At 39.7% G+C, this 23,769-nt stretch overlaps 1 protein-coding gene across 9 annotated transcripts in view; it reads left to right on the forward strand.

Annotated features, from left to right (window-relative positions):
- The window catches only part of ctnnd2b (catenin (cadherin-associated protein), delta 2b), a 244,366-nt gene that overhangs the window by 149,424 nt on the left and 71,173 nt on the right, over positions 1-23,769 (forward strand). For 3 of the 9 annotated variants that reach the window (XM_085255835.1, XM_085255837.1, XM_085255843.1), the window contains 4 exons: positions 4,298-4,548; positions 5,071-5,202; positions 7,808-8,120; positions 12,813-12,869. In XM_085255835.1, the coding sequence (XP_085111961.1) occupies positions 4,298-4,548; positions 5,071-5,202; positions 7,808-8,120; positions 12,813-12,869 (753 nt within the window). The remainder of the gene's footprint in view (positions 1-4,297; positions 4,549-5,070; positions 5,203-7,807; positions 8,121-12,812; positions 12,870-23,769) is intronic. The other 6 variants (XM_085255839.1, XM_085255840.1, XM_085255836.1 and 3 more) reach the window with 5 other exon arrangements.

Genomic DNA, 23,769 nt, shown 5'->3' on the forward strand with positions numbered 1-23,769 from the left:
TACTTATTTTGTTACAGTAAGTCGTCCAGGTTTTGTAGCTACCTCCACCATGTTTGACTGTTGGTATGATGCTGTTTTTACGAAATGCTGCGTTAGTTTTACAGCCGATGTAACAGGACTCAAAAACCTTTTGTCTTGTTAGTCAACAGAATATTTTCCCAAAAGTCTTGAAACTCATCACAAAGTTTTTTGGCAAATGTGGAATGAGCCTTTGTGTTCTTGCTCCTTGGAACTCTCCCATGGATGCCATTTCTGTTGAATCATGAACCTTAACTGAGGCCTGTGGTTCTATAGATGTTGTTCCGGGCCTGGGGTGACCTCCTGGATGAGTCATCAATATGCTCTTGGAGTAATTTTGGTAGACCTGGGAAGGTTCACCAATGTTTCAAGTGTTCTTCATTTGTAGGTAATGGCTCTCACTGTGGTTTGCTGAAGAATTTTGTAAGTCTTTACAAGGTGACAGATGTCAATTAACTTTGTTTTTCAGCTGCTTCTTTAAGATTGTGGGATGATGTGTTGCTTTTTGAGATCTTTTAGCCTACTTCACTTTCTTTTTTAGTCATTTCTTGATTTAACAGGTCCAGCAGTTATCAGACCTGAGTGTGGCCAGTGAAGCTGAACTCAGATTTCCAGAAAATGTTTTAATTTAACAAGGAGGGACAGTCAGTTTTCCAAACAGGGTCATTTAGAACTGGATAGTTTTTTTTACCCCTGAATAGGTTAAATCAATTAAAAAAACATTTTTTTGTATTTACTCGAGTTATTTCTGTCTAATGTTAAAAATTGTGTTATGACCTGAAACAAGTAAATGTGATAAATATGCAAAAAATCTAAGAAATCATGGGGCAGATACTTTTTCACTGCACCGTGCATCATCAGAGGTAATGTACCGGCACCAAGATGAACATTAACAGATTCCCATATCCTGCCACAACAACTGACAAAAGCTACAACAGAGGTACAAATGGGTACAAACATGCTCACTGCTGTTAATTTACCAAATTGTAAATGATCTTACTGTAGATGATCACAGCAGGTTATAGCATTTCCTCTTTACAGCTTGGACTGAGAATGGTGACACACAGATGACAGAATACTCTGTGTACTGTTGGTAGGCTTTATTAATTCCTTGTCACGAAAGGTGTTTGACCGAGCCAAGGGCTCTCTCTGCTGTACAGTTCTGCCTTTATGCAAGGGACATTTAGAATATGTGAATTTGCATGTCTGTGCTCTGACTTGCACTGGAAAATCGAGTTCTAGGTGGCCTGCTGCAATGGGGAAAGGGCTGAATTAGCAGCCATGTACACACTGGAGTAAGATCATAAACAGTTCAGCTCAATTCAAGTTTGTTGGGGTTTTTTTTTATATGGTGCCAAATCACAACAACATTTGCGTTTTATACTCAGTGTTGGGAAGGTTACTTTTTAAATGTATCCCACTACAGATTATAGATTACATGCCCCAAAATGTATTTGTAATGTATTCCGTTACGTTACTCAATGAGAGTAATTGAGTAATACTGTTACTCAATGAGAGTAACGTATTCTGAATACTTTGGATTACTTAATATATTATCATGCTTTTTACAACTACATGAATGTACTATTGCTGTGTGATTTATTACCATTACTGAAGAATACTCGCCATACCAACTAGAGTTTTAAATCTTAAAATGAGTAACAGTAGGGTGGACATTAGGTACGGCTGCACTTTTTGCTGTGATCTTCCATAGAAAATTATTCCACGCGTATATAAAACACTAACACTCTGCCTTGATATTAAATAATTTTTTTGAATAATAATTTTTTAAAATATTTCTTCACGTCAAGTACGGGTGACATGGGCCGTGAGATTGAGACACAGGCATTAGAGCCTCTTAATGCGTGTTTTGTTTGGGTTTCCACCGGCGTGGAATTACCAAAAATAAAGAGGGCATAGCCTAACATATGAAACAAGAAAAGACTGCCGTGTAATCCATTTATTTCAACACAGTAACTGTATTCTGAATATCACCTTTTTAAACGGTAACTGTAATGGAATACAGTTACTCATATTTTGTATTTTAAATACGTAAAGGCGGTACATGTATTCCATTACTACATGTATTCCATTACTACCAACACTGTTAATACTGTAAGGTAAAGATGCTATAGAGAAAACCCCAACAGACAATCCCCTATGAGCAAACACTTTGAGCAGTGGAAGGAAAAACTCCATTTGAACAGCCAAAAGAAGAGAGCACCAGAGACAGGACAGAACATACACTATTGGAGAAAGAAGACAAAATGTAATGACATGCAGCAGTAGTATATAAACACCCGGGGAACGAAAAAAGGTGAGCAAGAGAATGCTCAGTGTGTCACAGGGAATCACGTAGCAGCATAATTAACGGATGCTTCGGGGTCACCTGATCCGGGCCTGACTATAACCTTATCAAAATGGGAAGTTTTGAGTCTAACCTTAAAAGTAGAGAGCATGTCTGTGGCTGTTGGTGAGGAAAAATTGTTGCAGATAACCAGTTTTCACTGACTGCTATTAAAAAAAACAGTGAGGAGATGGAAAATTATTTAAATCACTGCAGTGCATTGTGGGAAGGTGCCAGAAAATGATGCACCACAGCTAAGGCTTCCAGAGGCGTGCAAGAGCTCTTAATCGTTAGTTATCCGTATGACATTGACTAAACAACGACTTCACATTTCAGGTTTAAAGAACACACGAGACCTCTCCTCTGTTTCACATCTGAGTCGTTTTTAAGTCGTGTTAGTTTGGCAACAAGAAAAAGTTTAATATCAGACATTTTTATTTTTATCCAGGAATGTCACGATTTGCATAGAATGTTTTCTATAATGGAAACAAATAAAGGTGCTACATCATCCTGTCTTTAACGTTCGACGGATCGATTGAAGGGTTCAGCACTCCACGCGTGATCAGGAAATCTGTACTGAAAAGTAAAGATTTAAAAGTAAAACTCCCCTAATGAAGTAGCAGACTGTTGGTGGGCCAGTCTTTACAAGCTCATGCTGTGGAGCCAAATGTTGTTCAAACCCACAGAATTTTATTTTAAATTCAAGTAGAGATGCTTTCCAAAAAATATGATACATTTGGGGGAAATGTATACAGCAAATCCCTTATTAGAATGGTATATTATATGCCAATAACCATGGATTAGCAATATGATATGTGTGATGTAAATGTAGGTTAAAATAACAGTAGAAAATACTGATGATTAAAAAAGCTAAAATCAAATTTCACCTCCATTTGAAGGTAAATAAAATGTGATTAAAGGGAACAGAGTATTCATTTACTCATTGATTTTCCAATAATTGATACAAGTATCCACTAATATAATTAAGTGAATACTATTTAATACACAAGGGACTCATAGTGCTTGTTTAATATTCAGAAAAGATTAGTCTTGGCAGCTACTGAACAAATAAACATGACTTTAGGGATTAAAGCAGAGGTGTGAAATAAAGCGCAGTTTGATGTGGGTAAAACCATGAAGAAAAACCTCCCTTTAAATGCATTTACCTTTAAACCCAATTGCCTACTTTTTCCTTTAAAGAACTTGAGAAGAAAAAAAAGATCATCGACAGCCTGACTTTCAACTGCTGTGTAGTTTAGGCTAACACTGACGTCACCACACCAGGAATAGCAGTAAAAAAGGTTAATAACGTGTCCTTATCTAGTTTCAGACTAGATCAGGACACATTTTTGAAAAACTGTCCAGTGAGCTGTATTTGACCCTTTTCAGTCCATTTCCAAAGACATGCTCGTTAGTTTAACTGGTGATTCTAAATTGGTGTGAGTGTGAGTGGGTGCCTGTCTGTCTGTGTCAGCCCTCAGATGGCGACCGGCCTAGTGTGCACCACACCTCTCACCTAAGATGGTAGAGAAACAATTAAGGAAATACATGGATGATGGATCTCTGTAGCTGTAGTTACAGACACTTTGATTGCCAGATTTTATTCTTCTTTTTCTGTTTTTGTTGACTACTGTTTGGTGAAGTTTCACTATTTAGGTGAGGTCTGAAAAAGGCCTGAATGCTTCTGTTTGGCGCAACACTAGATGGGTACACAAAACTCTGTGTGAGATTAGAACTCGGATATGCATGTCTGCTGCACCGTTATCGATGCATCTGTGTTTTACACTGTGCTATTCATCTTTGTCTCTTAATCTAGGTTGATGTTTGCTCTCTTTCACTTCTATTATGTTTACGAATGTAATTTCATTCTAGACAAAACACAATATGTTCACGCAAAAAGTCCAACAGTTTCCGTGTCTCCTCCTCTCTCAGCACCTCATCCCCCATCAACATGGTAGCATCAGGTGCTGGCGGCTCGTCCTCACCGCTCCCCATGGTAGCCTCTCCAGGGGGAAATCACTCCTCGTCACCCATACACCAGCTTAGCTCTGCGGTGGGGAGCTATGCCACCCTGTCGCCCACCAAGCGCATGCTGCATCACATCGGAGCAGATACCTACAAGATTTCCCACGAGCTGTACGCTAACGCAACCCTGCAAAGGCCTGGTAGCCTGGCAGGTAGAGGTCAAGACACCTTTATGATTACTTTTCTATGTGTGTTTCTGTCAAATGCCATTGAGTCTTGTCAAGTCATTCATTTTCTACTTTTTTCCTGAACATGTAGAAACATTTTCTACATTTGTGGCCTTTTCCCCCTGTAGCTTTGTAAACAAATGTTAACAAATGACTAAAGTTTGTCAAGATTTTATTTCAAATGTATTAGATGTTCTTTGTAATAAATAAGATAAGACCCTCAAATTCAAAATAAAGTTTGCTTTATTTGTTTTTTTAAACATTTCCCCAGCATACAGTATCCCTGATTTATTGTGTATTCTTTTGCTTTCAGGGTAAATGGCTATTTTTTTATTTATGACTAGAGCAGAAGCAGTCCAGTACATGAAAGCATATCTATTAATGCATTTCATCATTTATTTTCATTTGTAGTCGAATTTGTCATTCAGTGTTATCCCACGAGAATATTTTTATAAATCTACACATGCATCCATCTGTCACTATGTCTAACTTCCACCGCCTTGCGTTCTCCAGGGTCCAGAGGTTCCTACAGTAGCCAGCACAGTCACCTGGGCTCCGAACTGCGACCCCTGCAGTCCCCTGAACACCACATCGACCCCATCTATGAAGACAGAGTCTACACCAAACCTAACATTAGAGGACAAGGTGAGATCTGGAGAAGGGAAATACGACGGTTCAGTGTTTGGAGTGTGCCTGTAGAAGATGGGGGAGATGCTTCAGAGTTTTCATGTGACGCATCTACCCCAATTTTGATGAGCAAGCCACTAGACGGGGATAAGAGATGACTGGCAGGAGTGCAAACACTGACTGGACGAAACCCTTATGTGGACAATCAGTTCAAAAGAAAACCAACATAGTGGTTCACTTACTGTGTTATAAAATAGGTCCAACTAAAGAGGGCCTCACCTCTCAAAAGGTGACACTACCAGAATACATTGCATTGGTTAGATAGATAGTGAATGGGAAGTGTGTGTTACAAACATGTACAGTAGCAGTCAGGTAAAGAATATGGAAGAGATGAATTGTGGGAAATGTAGGATCTAGCATTTAGTGCAAGATTGACCCAGAATAGAAGAATAACACTCTGCTTGTGATGCTTTGATTTCAGCTGTGCGTCTCTTCCAAGTGTTCTAACTTGGAGTAATTGTAGTGCTGAATAACTGCAGCACCCACTGTGAGCTGAGACTTCGTTTCTTTTAGCCTGTAGTAACAACCGGCAATTAGTAAATGACTTATTTGAACCTGCAGTAACACTTGGGCTTGATTATACCGTGGCTGCGAAGACGGCCACCAAAACGTCTTCAAACAAGTCCATGACCATAAATAACTGCAGTGTGTAAATCACCCAGGGAATCATCTAGATTTAAAAATCAGTGAGTAACTATGAGAGAAAATATCTTTTATAAAGGAACAGGTCTGTAAAATCCTCACAAAGAGAGCAGGAAAAAGGCACAGCATGGTGCCTCTCAGAAGGCAGGTGTTTTGTAATGGTGTGCTGTTATATTAAAGGCTGATGTACATAAGAGATTTCCTGGTTCCATCTGATCGTGCAGCGCTTTTTCCCCAGATCAGGTAGGCAAATCCAATTGGGGTCTCAATGGCAATTTGTCTCTCAGTCACAGTCTGTTAACTAATTAGTTTCAAGGCTGAAAATTAATCTCAATTAATCCCATGGGCGTTAGCTTGGGTGCTTTGAAATCAAAGCAAATCAACCATGTCCTAAAATGTTGTTGATACTGTGCTGCCAGTTCGGTCGTCTCAACTGTGAACGTTTCCATAAAGAGATGTGCACAGCAAAAAGAGGAAAAATTACTGTCAGTTTCCTTCCAAAATATAGTTTCACTCTGCTAATTAAAAGATCCGAGGTCACTTCTGTCACGCTGGCTCCCCGTACACACGCATAAACTGCTTTGATGCATCGAAATAGCTCGGTCATCATCTCCAGCTGCGCGCGTATGAATGAGAGTCCCGACAGCAGCCAAACGCCACACTGTTTTTCAGATACCTGTTTTTTTTCTTCTGTTGAAGCCTGACTATGTTTCAAGGTCAATTCAAAGAGCATCAATATGATGAGCAGACTTGGAAATTTCACATCACAGGTGAATTTCCTCAGGGCTTGACAAGGTCCCTGTAGTTATCAAGTTGCGCACACACGCACACAAAGAAATGACCCAGCACACCTCCCTCAGGGCAGGCTCAAGACTGTCATGCCCAAATGGTTCCCAAACTGCTGTTTAACGAGAAGATAATTCATGTGTGTGTGTAAAACATGGCAAATGGCCTTCGCTGGTCTGCGTTAAAGTGTTTTGATGTTTTTGCACAAAGTGTGCAACAGCCCTGAGGCTACAGACCCTCGCTATGGAGAATTTATTAGAGCTAGTCTGACAAACTGCAAATGTATTCAATAGTATGAACAGCCAAACTGTCTTTCTTGCCACTCTGCCTTCCATACAATAAATATGAAGCTACAGCAAGCATCAAATTAGCTTCAAATTAGCTCAAAGCTGTTCTTGACGCATTGGAAAACAGCTAGCTTGGATCTCCCCAAAGCTAACAAACTCCTATACCAGCACTTCTAAAGCTAAAAATTGTAAAACTAACGTATTTTTTAAACAAAAGACAAAGAAAGCTAAGAATCTAATATGTGTGCATTTATATTGTTTTCTTGCTGCTGTGCAACTAATCATTTTCAACAAGCAGATTACCCTTATGAATACAGGCTTTCTTAAACATTAGGAGCTAATTTCAGTACCGTGTCCATAGTAAATTTTGAGTGGCTAAATCTTAACAAAGAAGTGTAAAATATTGAGTTTCCAACAGGATGCAACCACCCTTTTCCTTCTAAGCCACACAGACTTTGTAGATCTCTAAAAGGGGGCCGTTTATCACCTGGTGGCCAATATTGCTGTGGTTGGTGGGTGAGTGCACTGCAGGACATGGTGACAGAATAGTGATCTAATGACTTGTGCAATCTGGCTATGCTTTAAAGTGAAGGAGGGAGGTCTGGTGCATGCATGTTTCATGTGTGTTTCTGATTTTCTTATCTGCTTCATTATTTCTGTTTGTTTTCTTTATTTTTTTAATGACTTTTGCTTTTTTTATTCTTTTCTTTCCACTTATTTTTCTGTGTCACTTTCTTCCATTGGTGCTGGTCTTGTGTGCGTATGTGTGTTTGTACATCCTTGTGTTGGTGCTCATGTTTGGTTGCGATCCCCTGCTCCTTGCCCTCCTCGTCTACATCAAATCCCAGTGGTGAACCAGTTGTACCAAGAGGTCCTCAATTATCTGCTCTGTCCCTACGCTCCTCTTTCCACTTTAGCCCCACCCTCCCCCGGTGTCGACCCAATCCCCTTACAGCGAACGGGAAGCCAGAGCGCCACCGCCACCTTCCAGAGAGGCAGCTTTGCCACAGGAGGCGGGGCGGCCGACTACGCCAATCCGTACCGCACTCTGCAGTTCTGTCCGTCGACCGAGTCGCCTTACAGCAAGTCAGGCCCCGCCCTCCCCCCTGAGGCGGCGCTGGGCCGATCCCCATCAGTGGACAGCATCCAGAAGGACCCAAGGTGAGAAAAGACGGCCATTTTCACTTCGAATCAGCTCTGGCTTATTAATGAGACCCTTCGTTCTGCTCCCTTTCCACTTTTCACTAAACTTACTGAGGGCCAGATTCACCAAGTGAAACATGAATTATTAAAGGAAATATCAATAGTATCATTAACCTGAGCAACATTGAGCTTTTTTTAATGAAGAAAAGAGTTTGATTGAAAACCGCAAACGTGGTGTCAGAGCTGGAAGTGCGACATGGCGACACCCACAGTTTGCAGCACATCGGCACATAATTGACTGTCAGGATTTGACAGTGGAGTGCAGAAAAAGACTGGCTGAATCTGGGCTTTAGTATGAGGCACACATCACGCCGCATCTTTCACTGTCCTCTCTAGTTTGCCTGGTGTTGGGGCGTGTTCACACTGTTGTACCAATGCCTGTGCACACCTCTAGGTCCAATTTAAGAGTTTGCTGCTGCTGTTAGGAGTGGAGTGGCTCTCTGTCAGTGGCAATCAGTCACGTTCTGTGCAGCAGGTAGACAAAGTTAATGCGGAAAGTCTGCATGAAGTCGTCTTCTAGACCAGGAGATATCTCTGTATGAGTGTGGATGTCTGAGAGAGAGAGAGTGACACATTAAAAAAAAGAGTTAGAGAGACATAAAGAGACAGTGTAATAGCTGTTTTTATCACTCTTTTGTCCTAGTTAAAATGAAGTTTGAAATACTATTCCAATACTGTCTTGGATTTCTCTTTTATTTTTTAGCCTCTTCTTTGTAATGGCTGCACAGACTAGCTGTCAGAAATAGAAGTAGCCTAATTAAAGCTGAACTGTCTGTTTGGGATATGTTAGTTCAGGTACAGGCAGCGGATATGTTTATTTTTCCACAAATTTATTTCTCTAATGAGGAGCTCACTTTCTCTTGAATTGCTTATTGTGAAATTTAGAAACTCAAAACTATCTTTTGTTTCATTAGCTCTCTTTGCTGTTGTTGTCGTCATTGCTCTTACATTCACCCATTGTCCAAGTGTTTATTTCTGTGTGCACATTGCACTCACGTCATTTGTTTGGTCACTCTTTAGCTCTGGCATCATCGTTGTGTACCTTCAACACATCTGCACTGCTACATTTAAAGGGCGGACTTTTGATGCATGGCATTTTGCTTTACGCTCACGACATGCACACGACATGCCGATGTAAGCGGCATCTAAAGTCATACGAGTAGCTTGTTAAAGGGAGGGTCCGGTGTTATGCTACATCTTTCTTACTCTCAAAAAATCCCATTCAAAAAGGCTCAAACTCTTTGTTTGTACCGTCTGACTTTTCTACATTTTCTTTGACACGCTCAGCAGCTGAACACAATAAAGACTTTCAGATCTTTGAAGATAAAACAAATTGAGGCCCACTATTTTTCTTGAAGCAGCTAGGGACTGTAGCTTCTAGTAAGCAGTATTTTCTATTAATACGTGCAGAAGTATTTAGAACACTGAAGGATAGTGCCCAATACAGCCCCTAAGTCATGAAGTACAATAGGTCCGAGGTTTTTAATAGGTCTTGGAGAACACCCTATCACACAGAAAAAAAATCTCATTGTGGCCAAAAAGAAGATTATACCAGAGCATAGGTTTTCTGCTTTTTGCCTTTTGTGTGGGATTCATTGGCAGTGAGGGAAATATTGAGTAGAAGCAGACTTATTCATTTAACCTGTCCAGGTTCTGGGAGATTGGTCCATTGGTCAGCACAGCCTATAAGTGCACACACGCTACAGTCATACATGCTGGATTGTTCCTACATGTTTTGCGAACACAGAGTTTATGCATCTACTGATGTCTCAAAAATATTGTGAAAAAAAATTATTTTGTTATTTATTTCAAAAAGGTAAACTTTAAAATACTCTGTAAATGTATGTATATATACATTTAGTACCATTCAAAAGTTTGGGCACACCTTCTCAATTAATGGTTTTTCTTTATTTTTACTACTTTCTGTATTGTAGATCCATAACTGATGACATCAAACATATGAACCAAGATATATGGAATTATGTAGCAAAGAAAAAATTGATAAAAAAAACTGTCTTATATTGTAGATTCTTAAAAGTAGCCACCCTTTGCGTTGCACTGCAAACCCTTGGCCTTCTGTCATTGAGCTTCAAGATGTAGTCACCTGAAATGGTTTTCAATGCCTTGTCAGCTAAGTAAAGAGAAACGACAGTCCATCATTACATTAAGAACTGAAGGTCAGTCAGTCTGGAAAATTGCTAAAATTTTCAATGTGTGTCCAAGTTCAGTTGCAAAAACCATCAAGCACTATGACGAAACTGGCTCACATGAGGACCATGCACAAGAAAGACCGGCCAAGAGTTGCTTCTGCTTCTGAGGATAAATTCATCCAAGTCATCAGCTTCAAAAATCACAAGTTGGCATCACCTAGGATTAGAACCGAGATAAATGCAGCACAGAGTTCCAGTAGCAGACACATCTCTACATCAACTGTTCAGAGGAGACTGCGCGAATCAGGCCTTTATGGTCAAATAGTTGCTAAGAAAACACTACTAAGGAAAAGCAGCAAGCAGAAGAGATTTCTTTGGGCCAAGGAATGGACAGTTAGACCAGTGGAAATCTGTGCTTTGGTCTGAACTTTGGTTCCGCCCGCTGTGTCTTTGTGCGATGCAGAAAAGGTGAACGAACAGTTTCTACATGCATGGTTCCCACTGTGAAGCATGCAGGAGGAGTTGTGATAGTGTGGGGATGTTTTGCTGGTGACACTTTTGGGGATTTATTCAAAATTGAGGGCACACTGAGCCAGCATGGCTAACACAGCATCCTGCAGGAACATGCCATCCCATCCTGTTTGTGTTTAGTTGGACCATTGTTTCTTCAACAGGTTGTGTAAGGGCTGTTTGACCAATAAGGAAAGTGATGGAGTGCTGCATCAAGAGAAGGCCAAGAGTGTGCAAAGCAGTAATCAAAGCAAAGGGTGGCTAATTTGAAGAATCTAAAATATAAAACATGTTTTAAACTTTCACACTTTTTTGTTTACTACATAAATCCATATATGTTCATTCATAGTTTTGATGCTTTCAGTGAGGATGTTGTAAATAGTTATGAAAATGTAAAAAAACAACAACAAAACAAACATTAAATGAGAAGGTGTGTCCAAACTTTGACTGGTAAACCCTTTGTCTTTAAAGTTCCAGCACTGAAGGTTATAGCTCATGAAAACCAGAAATTCAGTACCTCAAATTCTAAGACTACTTTGAGCTGAGTACATAATTCAAACAGTATAAATACTGTGTATGTCTCGTTCTACTTCAGTAAAGACAATTACGATCACCGGGGAAACTGCTGACTTAACAGTTGTTCTAATGATCGACAACCTCGACTTGGAGGGTACACTGCAGAAGGTCATTGCTGAAAAGGCTGGCTGTTCAGAGTGCTGTATTGAAGTGTATTAATGGAAAGCTGACTGGGAGTGGAAAGTGTGTTAGGACTAGCTGCACAATGCACAATCAGCAGAGATGCCTGTAGCTATAAGAGGATTGTCAAGAAAAGAGCTTCAAAGATTCAAGAAATTTGAAGAACTTCACAAGGAGTCAATTCAACAGGTTTCAGTGCATCAAGAGGCAACATGGAAAGACATCTGCAAGCTACCAGAGCTATGCAGAAAAAGAACTGGATTCTAGATCTGTTGAGGTCCTGGAGTCTGGAGAAAGAGTGGTGTTTGAAGTCCAGTGTGAAGTTTCGGCAGTCTGTGATCATCTGGGATACCATGTCATCTGCCGGTGCTACGGTCGGGTTGGTCCACTGTGTTTTATCAAGTCCAAAGTCAACATAGCCATCTACCAGGAGATTTCGGAGCACTTTGTTCTTTCATCTGTTGACAAGCTTTATGGAGATGCTACAGATGAGCAGAAGGCCACTGCCAAAGCAACCTGAGCTTCAACAGTCCCTCTGCAGTGCCACAAGCTTACATCCATGCTACGCCACACTGATAAAGTAATTCATGGGAAAGGAGCCAAAACCAAATATTGACTAAAGAAATAAAGATGCTTTTAAGAAGTTTGACATTTCTGTATTGTAAATCGTTTTTTGGATTAATCGTTGGAAATATTCTAACTGTATTTCTGATTTTCATGAGCAGTAGCCTTCAAAAGTAAAATATGTAGCACTTCCATAAGCTGACATAGTTACCCAAAATACAAAGCATATGGTTAACGTCTCATTTAAATCTAACTAAATAAACCCAGCTTACACGGAACAAGCTCCGGAATGCTTGTCATTTTCTCACTCGTTAGCTACTGTGTAACCAGTCCTGCTTAGCTTTAATGAATCTGCCATCATTCAACAGCTAAGTTGACCTAAAAATTATTTAAACCCTTAAGCTATACGGTATTTATGCAACCACCAATAGCTAAATTTCTGAAAGCAACAAGGGCTTACCTTGTTTCTTTTGTCCGGAGACCCTCTCTTTATCTGACATACTCGCCATTTCCCAACCATCTGCTCCAAGTGCATGTTCTCCACCCTGCCCACATCCTCTATTGCCTGATAACAAAATGTTAAGAGAGAAAGATGAGTCTACTGGCTACAATTTTGATTTCTATTGATTACTATTAATTATCGCTATTATAACAGGTATTGAATAATTTGTTACCAGACAGTCGACATATACCTCTCTCTTGTTTCTCTCTGCCTGTCCCCCCTCGATAGGTACGACCCCGAATTCCTTGTGTGGAATCAAAATCAAGCCGAGCAAAGAATGACAAAGTAATCCAACTATTTATTTATACTATTGTACATTCTGTCTATCTTACCTTTGTCTCATTCACTGAATCTTTCCATCCTCTCTATATGGCACCACTATCAGAAACAGATGTTAATGTTAATGGCAGCATGACAACATTTCATATATGCATTGTCACCCATTTAGCACTGCATTAAGCAGGAATCGCTTTTATTCTTAGTGTTACTTGGGTTCTAAATTGGAGAGCAGATCAGGATTTAATCACGTCATCACATAACATGAGCAAAGAAAGACAAGAAAATGATATCGCTAACCAAATATCGATTGCTTTGCGTGCAATTTGTAGGTATTTGGCTATCAGAGCCTCTTTTACATTGTCAACATTCCTCATTCTCTCCATTGGCTTTTCATGTCTCCATCCATACCTTCATGAGTTTATCTATCTGTTAGTTTATTTGGCCGTTCATTTGTCTCCATTGTCTGTCTGAATCATCTCTGAAGTGACTTTGTGTCAAGTGTATTCACGTGGCTTGCCCGGTTTTCATTTTCGCACCTGTTTTTGTATTTTGTTTTAATGGTGCTGATCTTTTCATCTCTGGAATGCAAACAGATCTGTTTTAATGAATACATGAGTTTTCCTTTATTCCTGAAAATTACTGAAGCACCACCATTAATCTTGAACTCAGTGAAGCCAAAAGCCAAAAATATTCAATTTCCAACAAGTGCTTATAAATATCCCTGCTATCCTGTGTGGTTTTATGAGTTGTCCAAGCACTTTTGTTTTTTCACATGTCTCCTTTTAAAGAGGGCTGTCGATCCATTTAATAATGTGCCACTATGTTTCACTTAAGAACATATTTCATAAACTAATGTACTAACCAGATATGTAAAATCAACTAACAGTACTGACACAGACAACATTAGCTCACTCTTCATGTGAAATGCCAGTGATTTTCTTATCAGTGCCAGTCAGGGTGTTATTGTCCAAACCAATACAAGAATTTAATGCTGCTCTTGGAAAATCCCTTATAAAGGATTCAAATTCACAAGCTAAGCTCACTGAACTAGACTAGACTTTATTTACTGTATATGTTTGAGGAGATGAATCAACAGATTAGTAGTTTTATTGTGTTATGTTGAATCATGTCAAAATGAAATGAGCCCAGTGAATTAATGAACCAATGGAATTGAGAACATGAGTCCATAGGCTTCTGTCAGTGAAAACAGAAAAGACTGGATCAGTAAACATCATTGGCTGCACATAAGCAAAAAAGTAAGGTTTCTAATTTAAATGCATACAATGTAGCAGAAATATTGTGTTTTGAACAGGATACGAAGTGAACCCGACACAAATCTCACTCTAAGCTGAACTCAAAAGTTGGAGCAGTTTATAATGTGTATACTGTGCTGTGAAAAGTTGCATATTTGTCACACTTGTATGTTTGCAGCATAAAAAAATATACCCCCTTAAATTATGAATGAATTGGAATTAACCAAACTTTTTTGGAAAGTTGAGTTTAATTTCATCAGCCACTTCTAGGTCTAATAACTGCCAGACCTGTTAAATCAAGAAATCATTTAAATAAAAACTGTCAACGTAAAGTAGTAAAGATCTTAAAAAAAAAACAGCATCATCCCACAATCATAAGAATCTCCAGATGTTTGGGACTCCAGTAAGACCCATTATCCACAAGGGAGAAGACTCCGTTTCCAGCAGTGGCCATCCTACCAAAAATACCTTAAAGAGCACATTCCCTCCTCCAGGAGGTTACAAAAGAACCCAGAACAACATCTATAGAACTGCAGGCCTGACTCGCCACAGTGTTCATGATTCAAGAATGAGAAAGAGATTTGGCAAATGCTCAAAATGCTCAAAAACCATCCAGTATGGCTGAAATAAAACAATTCTGCAAGGAAGAGTGGGTCAAAATTCTTCCACAGTGATGTGAAAGACTTATTGACAGTTATTGATCACTTGATTGCAGTTCATGTTGCCAAGCGTGGCACAGCTGGTAATTAGGTTTAGGGAGCAATTACTTTTTCACAGCAATGTATAACTATTAATTTTGAAAAAGGTTAAATGTTAAATCAAATGTCAATTCTTTGGTTTGAGACTTTGGAAGCCTCAGGTTTTCAAACATTAAAACTGAAACTGAAACTGTCATAAACACGAATCCATTTACCACAGTTTGTGACAACTGTATGCCACTGCATGTTATACTTGTATAACTATGCACGTGACCAATAGAAGATCTTGAGAAATAAAAGATCTTGAATCTTTCTTTCTGTCTAGCTGGTAGGCAAACATCCAGCAGTCATAGTAGGAACATAATAATAATAATAATAATAGAGTATAAAAAGAAAAAAATAAACGTGCCCTTTTCTTCCTCCACACGTCAGCTACACTACAATCAGCAGATATGAGTTTATATGCTTGGAGAAGGAAAGGGCAGTTTACAACTTTTGAGGGTTGAAGGTACGGAAAATGTTTTTGTAGCACAAAAGGACAAGAGCACGATGGTAAAGTGCAAACTGGATAACTGTATTATACTGCTAACAGAATTTTTAACTCTCTGCATACACAGACAGCATGCTAACACAAAGCTAGCAAAGAGCCGAGAGTGATGTTAACGCTGACAGTATGCTGAACCCCAGCCCAGCAGCCAGAGCCTAACTAGTAACAAAGGCAGTGATGGCTCAGGCTCGTAGATTTGAAGCATCATTTCTACCTGTAGATGTTTACTCTTATCACTTTGAAGTCTTTTAGGGCTGGTTTTAATTTATTTTGTCTGCTTTGTTTTCAGAATTAAAAATTAAAACAAAGATCTTGTGTGTCCTCATTAGGATGAAGAATTGTGTTGGTGTGTGGCACTGTAGTCCAATCAGTTATCATTAAGGAACAAATATTAACTGTATTCTTAACAGTAGGGTCTTTACCTTACAATCCAAATGGCCTTGAGGCAACTGTTGTTGTAAATATAACTGAATTAAATTGAATCATTGGTAGTTAGTGATGTAGTGTTACAGCTGCCAAAGAAAGCCTCTGCTCTTATAAAAACACATCAGGCAGGCTTATTTGCACCTGAACACACAACTTCTGGAGCAGAACATGTCCTTTGGGCAGACAAGACCAAATTGGTCAAATTTGTTCATATGGTGCTTGGTGTTGCATGTTTGGCCACCACCAAGCACCATATCAACACAAACTCCTCAAACACAAACAGCACAGTGGTGGAGGGGTAAGAATTTGGCTTGTTTTGCAGCCACAGGACGTGATGACCTTGCAGTGGTCCATTAGACCAACAGGACAATGATCCAAAATACAGCAGCTAATCAAGGTGTTGCAATGGTCCAGTCAAAATCCATATCACAACCTGATTGAAATATTGTCCATAAACGAATACCCACAATCCTCTTCTACAGTGTTAAGGTTAGAGAGACAAATAAAATCAGATAGAAAACACTGATTTCAAATTATTGGCGCTAAAGATGGTCCTACAAATGACTGACTCATGTGGTGTAATTAGTTTTCGCATACTGGATAGACTCCAGTCAAAAGTTTCCTTTTCGCCTGACCATATAAAGTCATCATTAAGATTTTTCATCATAATTTTCAGAGTTAATACTTTCCTTCTCGTCTTCTACAAAATCAGCTTCAGTAATGAAAACTATTTGATTTTTGAAGGCATGAAAATAGAATTTACATGAAAATGAAAAAGAGATCAAATAATTTGTTGCACTGATACTATCTGTAGTGACATAAATGAGGAAACGCTCATTAAACTATCTTTATACTCTAAAAGATTCAAACAAATTTCATTTACCTGATTTTTCAAGCCGTTCGCCAGCGTAATCTGGCAAATCGAGACATGTTACTGTAGAGACAGCATCTTATGTACTCCAACGCACTTCCTCCCTTAGGCTTCTGGTAATTTATGGAAACATTCATGCTAACACGAAGACAGATTTGTAAGAGACAGGATCTGACCCAATCCTAAAAGTGCCTGATTTTATTTCATGCTCTCCTGCACACTGAGAATCTCTGATCCATACTCAGTTACATGGATAAGATGGACTCTGTGTGTTTGTATGTGTGCTTCTCAGCTTTGCCTGACATCTCCTGACCTTTCGTTCATCTCGTCCAGCTTCAATAAGCCAGTCAGTCAGCCATGCTATCACACCCTCACGCACACCAACAGTATCTTTGTAACCCAAACTTACACACACACACACACGCACGCACACACACACACAAACACACACACACACACACACACACACACACACACACACACACACACACACACTTTTTCTCAAATTTTCTCCCTGCCTCAGTTTCTGTTCTCCTTCCCATCAAGTCAACTTCTAACTTTTTTCCTATACTGAAACTACAAAGATGTCACCCAGACATAAACAAGCACACATAGATTTAACTTGCAACTGCTTTAATGTGTAAGTGGGTTTGTGCCACAAAAAAACTCATTCATCAAATACAAATAGATTTCTTCTCAACCATAAATGATATATAAAGGATAGACATAGCCTTGATGTTATTGTTTTGGCCTTCGGCATGTTTTTCTTGCTTGAAGCTAGATGTTTCCATATCTGGATTTAGAGTGGACCGATAACTTTTTAGACCAGATTGTCAAGATGAATCCAAACTCTATGGATGCATCATATCACAAATGTCTCCTCTAACTATTGCAGTGTTTTGGTTACCATGGTATTGTCCTGAGTGGTAGTCTACCACAAAGTGAGATAAAGGGGTTAGTGAGGTATGTTGGCCTTAAAATCAGAATTATCGATGTCACAAAGGTGCTTTTTCTGTTGCAAGAGTAGATCCCCATAACTTATGCTCAACACATAACTTGGTCTGGAATGAGATGAGAAAACTAATCAGTTACATTTGTAGCACATGTATGATCAAGAATACCTATTCAGTCAGTAAAATTAGTTGCACTTTTATCTGGTGACAAACTAAAACAATTTCCACACCTCATTTTTTTAGGCTACGGGACAGAGTCAGAGCTGAACACACTGAGCAATCTTTAATGTTTTGTGCATGCAGTTTAAAGTAGAGATGGACCGATCCGATATTACGTATCGGTATCGGTCCGATACTGACCTAAATTACTGGATCGGATATCGGAGAAAAATTAAAAATGTAATCCGATCCATTAAATATCACGAAAGCACCTCACAAAACTTGCAACACGCCGTAACTCACCTCAGAACGTTAGCAGTCGGAGCAGTATGCATCACGTGATAGAGCGGCTGTGGCATGCGGGACCTGTCGGTGGTCTGGATAGCATTTGGAGCTTCGCTAGCAACCTGGCATTTCATCTCCGACAAAGTTATCCCCGAGAGAAGTAAAGCAAGTGTGTAAGTCCATCTCTGAATGTTTGTAAAGCATTCCTGCGTTAAGCTTAACGAGCGACTGCCTCTCGCTCTCCGGCTGCTACTTCAATCCTGAAACTGCTTAAATGATCAGCTGATCGGCTTTTCTGTCGCGAGTCCGTCTTTGTTTTTGGCCCACTTTGCACCAGAAAGAGGAAACCACCGGCTGAACAACAGCAGCACGTTTAAGCTTGATCAGCTGTTGTTAGAATTTATTTAATATTACTTTCTACACCAGGATCTTTTTCTACGTAGCTGACGGCTGGTAACTGTGCAGGGGCGGATCTAGCAAAGTTTAGCCAGGGGGGCCGATAGGGCATTAACTGGGAAAAGGGGGCACAAAGACATACTTTTCTTTCTTATTCTCATTTAAAATGTCGAGCTTTTAATAAATAATTATCTGACACACAAAGTTTTAATTTGATGTAAAATGAATAGAAGTCAATTACTGTATATAGTGACTATTAAGTCTAATATATATACCCTAGTAAGCTATAGTACTTTTTCCTTTGGGAAGGTACCATCTGTGCAGTCTGCAATTTTGTTGAAGAAAGATGTTGAATCTATTTAATATTTCTTGAAAAATAATTGATTTCTGTGCATTTTTTTTCACACTGCATCAAATTAAGGTTGATTACGTCGATTAAGCATCATGAGGTGGCGCGTGAGGGGTGGTTCCCTATTTTTTATTTATTTATTTTTGTTGTTGCTGGGAGTTGGAACCCTATTAGTTAGGTTGCTTAATATTTACGCTAAGTACTCTTTAAAATACCAGAATAGGGAGGATGGTGTAGGTTTAAGTTTATTAGATTGATCAGTATTGCTGAACTATGAAATATTTTTTTTGTATACAGGTATAACAGAATAGCTTTAGTGTAGTTGTTGTTTTAAACTTGAGTATGAACTTGCAGACTTGCAAAATGCAGCAAGATATTTTAAAAAACAGTTTTGTTGATTAAAAAACATTATATCGGATTCATATCGGTATCGGCAGATATCCAAATTTATGATATCGGTATCGGTATCGGACATAAAAAAGTGGTATCGTGCCATCTCTAGTTTAAAGTGTGAGAGCTCTAATGTGGAGCTGTCATGTTAGAAATAAACAGGAGCACTGAGAGCACACTGAGTCAAATCACTAGATTTGAATTCTTGCAGCACCACTGTCTTCTCTCACTTTCATTTTACTCCAGAGTACACATCTCTCTTGTAGCAGCTCTTGTGTCTGTTGTCTTTTTCCACTCATCGATCCAGTTTCTGCCACTTATCTAGGTCACAGGAGCCTGTAGTAGTCTGTACAGACTGGTGCAGTGTCTACATCACTGCTGAAGCTGCACCAGTCCATCTGTAAGTCTCCTGCTCCACTCTTCCCTCACTCATGAACAAACCCCCAAGATACTTGGTGCAGTAACTTGTTCCCAACCCAGAGTAGGCACTTGTTGACTGAGGACCATGACCAAAGTCCACAGACCACATGTAAACTGGTTGGTCAAACTCCCACACACGCTCAAATATCCTCAAAAGGATGAGGAGCCGATCCAGTATTCCACAGCGAGGATGAAAAAATGCATTGTTTCTGTAGAATTCAATGTCCAACTAACTGGATGGACCTTCCTGTGGAGGCTGAGAAGTGTGATCCACCTAAACACACTGGAACACTCTCTCCATTCCATCTTCTTAATGGGGGAAACACCACCCTGTCCAAAGCCACAGTCACTCATTTCCACACATTGTTGCAGGAGTTTAAACCGTTAAAACCAATGTTAGCACAAATGGTCCTGCCACTTTTAGGTCAAACTTTTAAAAGTTTAAAAGAACCCAAATGTAATAAAATGTCTGTTTTCTGTAGAGCTCCATAACACTCACTCACTCTGTCTTCTCTCAACCAACCAGCAGGACTGCTGTGTGATTATTGTAATGACCCTAATATCACTGAAAAACGCAGAGTCGCTGCTTTCAGGAAATGTTGGAATTTTTTCAATTAAGCAAATGGTTCAGGAGGCTCCGGAGTGACAGATGTTGAAAAAAAAACAACTCTGCAAAACACCTGTCTAAAGGTTAGGCTTTAGAGGGTTAACTACATTAGTGACCTTATCCCCAGTGATGGCGTGAGCCCCCTTATAAACATCCTTACGTTTGAACACGGTGTTTGTTATGGGCAAACAGTGGTTAGCACAGAAATCCAACAACAAAACAGAATTTGGGCTCAGGTGAGGTGGGTCATTTCTCACAATCAGACTCCTCCAGGTCAGGCTATCATTGTGCATATTAAAGTCCCCCAGTAGGACAATGGGATAACCAAATGGCTCAATTTCAGGCACCCAACTCAGGAAAGCAAAGCTGCCAGGAAATCTGAGCACTCTGAACTGTCATTTGGCAAGTAAGCACAGTCAACAGTCAAGACCCTCAGGATCTGTTTCCTTATCCAAAGGCAAACCTGGGGGATACAAGTATATCCATTCCTGCTCACAGCCTCTCACCAAAGTCTTAGCCCAAATGCAATTCACAGTACCATTATAGAGGAAAAACCATACCTCGTCCTAGGGGTCACTGGGGCCAGAACCCTGGAGATGGCCCTTGGGGTAAAAGCACGTCGGTGAGGATCAACAACTTTTGGGGTCATAGGATTTTGCCTTTGCCTTTTTAAATTGGTTCCACAGTCAGATCCACGCCTGTCTTCAAAACACCAAGGTTTGTTTTTTTGTGAAGGAGTCGCTGTCATGACGCCATTAAATCAGCGGTCTCCAACCTTTTTTGCGCCACGGACCGGTTTATGCCCGACGATATTTTCACAGATCGGCCTTTAAGGTGTCGTGGATAAATACAACAAAATAAAACTAGTACTGGTACCGAAAAAATGAAGATTTATTCATAACACACGTGAAAAGACCCAGGAAAACCGAGTTAACGATAACAAAATAACGCTGAAAGCCGATAAAAACCCTAAAAACCACACATTTCACACCTGAGCCTCAACTCTTGCGGCCCGGTACCAAACGACTCACGGACCGATACCGGTCCGAGGCCCGGCGGTTGGGGACCGCTGCATTAAATGACCAATCGGTGTCATGTAGTAGACAATGACACCATTTATTATATACAGTTTATGGTTTTAACAGAACAAATGATAACTTTTATAGAGCATTTAATGCTAGGCTCTTTTTACCACACCGCAGTAGTGTGAGACATAATTCCATCTTCATTGTTTGCTCTTTCATAAAGAACAGATGACATTAAATGTTTTAAAGAGACAAACATCATCCCGGTTTGCTGTGTTTAAACATTCTTGATCAGTTACTATACAAAGAGCTACACCCATCAGCTGAATTTGATGTGGGCAGCTCCGCATGTGTTTCTGGTTTTTTTTCTCTGGTGCTAACCAGTACAACACTGGAGCTTGCGCTGCTGAATTCCCTTTTTCTATAAATACACTGTAATGTTTTGCTGTTAATCAGCCGCCTGAAGTTGTGCGATGCCCTGCTGAAAAGTTAATGCAGTGAATCAGCGCCGTTGTCAGTGTGTTTCAAATTCTCTTTCTTCTTTTCCTCCTTTCTTCCTTTTCTATCAGTTTACTCTGCAGGTTTCTACTTGTCGCTCCGTGTCTGCCTGTATTTCTGTTTGTCTTTCGGGGGTTGAGTCATCAGACGAATCTCCATTTCCCCCACTGACAATCCTCAGTAGGAGTGCACACACAAACATACCGACACAAATCACATAGTTCACTCTCTGCTTTCAAATCACTCTATTCCTCAAAAATCCTGACTCACAGGAAATCCTTTCAGCCCGATATGGCAGGGAGCATCATCTGCCTGCAGCCCTCACATCACAGCGCCTCGCCCCGCTTTCTGAATACATAATTCATAGATAGCTTATTTATTTACCGAGTTTAATTGTTGGGTTGCCTGCAGCCTGACATCTCGTATTGTGGTGTAAATGTTTTGGCTGTGGGTGACATGATCACGCACAGAGCCACACACACTCGCACACATACCTACGCAAGTGCTGATGCAAGATAGCCCACCTGGATGGTTAGGAACAAAGAGGGGATTGATGGTTCGACGGTACTTTGTCCCAGTCCACTGAGTCGCCAAATGAAATGTTAGGCTCTCGGGAGTCAGGCACATGCGCACAGATGCAGGCGCAGGTCCATTTACACAGATGTATCTACATATGTGCATAAGATGAATTTTCACAATATATACTGTGTATACTACTAGTTTTTAGACAAATCTTTGGATTTGTGGAATCTGCTGGGTCAAATCTGTCCTTGTAGGAAGAGCTCCACACAATCAGGAGTCTTTCTTTTGCTTCTTCATTATTCAATAAAATTTTTGAATTACAGTGCATAGTGCTTTCATTACCTATCTTTATTATTGATATACTTGAGAATCGGTAAAAGCTAAGGCAGAATTCCACATATTTATAAGAGCCTACTTTTAAACTCACGTCACTCAGTTCACTTTTCAGTTCTGGCAGAATTTCGTGTCTTCCACAAAAGCATTCGTCTCCAAATATGTTCTATATTCTTTTCTTAACTCTAACATTAAAACAGTGCAAACATTCCCTGCATGAACACTTTTGCCTGAAGTTCACAGATGGCTCAGTAGTATTTGCTCACCCCGCTGTGATGTTGTCACACAGTGTTTGGGACTGGGAGCACCATATTCTCTTGTGTTCTCTTTTCGGAAGAAACACACACAGAATGAAAGCGAGAGGGAGTAAAATCTTGTACAGCTCTGGGCTAAAGTTAGTGAATGAATGAACCATAATAGTACAGCTTTCTGGGGCAGAAAACCCTCCCACAGGAGACGGGCCTGACTCGAGTTTTTCTGCAACTGTAGGTAGAGTATTTTAGTGTCGGCTTCTTTCGGCGCACTTTTAATGACATCTTATATCATCTTTATGTTGTATGGGACACCCATGCCCCATACAGTACATAGACTATTTATAAAAGGGACATCATCCAGTGGTTTATAAATGCCCATTTTTGAGCCTTGCATAGATGCATTCCTACTAATTAGTGCTAAGCAATCGGAAAAAACAAACAAACTTGAATTTCGTTCATAAAACTGCTGCTCAGAATTCTTGGATTCTGTTGATACAGTGAATCACACAGTAAACCCTTTTATCTGTCAGACATAGTGTTCAGTTTAGAGAGTTGAATCATAACTTAAAACTTTAATACAGTTTAAAAAGATGTTGTATAAAACCCCATGCTACTGTATAGACTGTAAATAAATGATGGAAAGCGGCAGTGTGACATCACTTTGCATTCCACATTTTGAAGCTTTAGCCTTAGGATTTTGGCCAAAAACATGTTTCTTTATTATTATTATTATTATTGTTGTTGTTGTTGTTGTTATTATTATTATTATTATTATTATTATTATTATTATTATTATTATTATTATTATTATTATTATTATTATTATCCGATTGTTAAGTGATGACGTGACGAATCCTACTTCCGGGCCTAAAGTAGTCTGCGTTTAATATGGCTTTTGTGTTGTTAACATGTTTAATCGA

The sequence above is a fragment of the Mchenga conophoros genome, linkage group LG18 (assembly GCF_057382185.1).
Source record: "Mchenga conophoros isolate Kocher_MC1m ecotype Shallow Benthic linkage group LG18, M_conophoros_male_GT1.1, whole genome shotgun sequence".
Lineage (NCBI taxonomy): Eukaryota > Metazoa > Chordata > Actinopteri > Cichliformes > Cichlidae > Mchenga > Mchenga conophoros.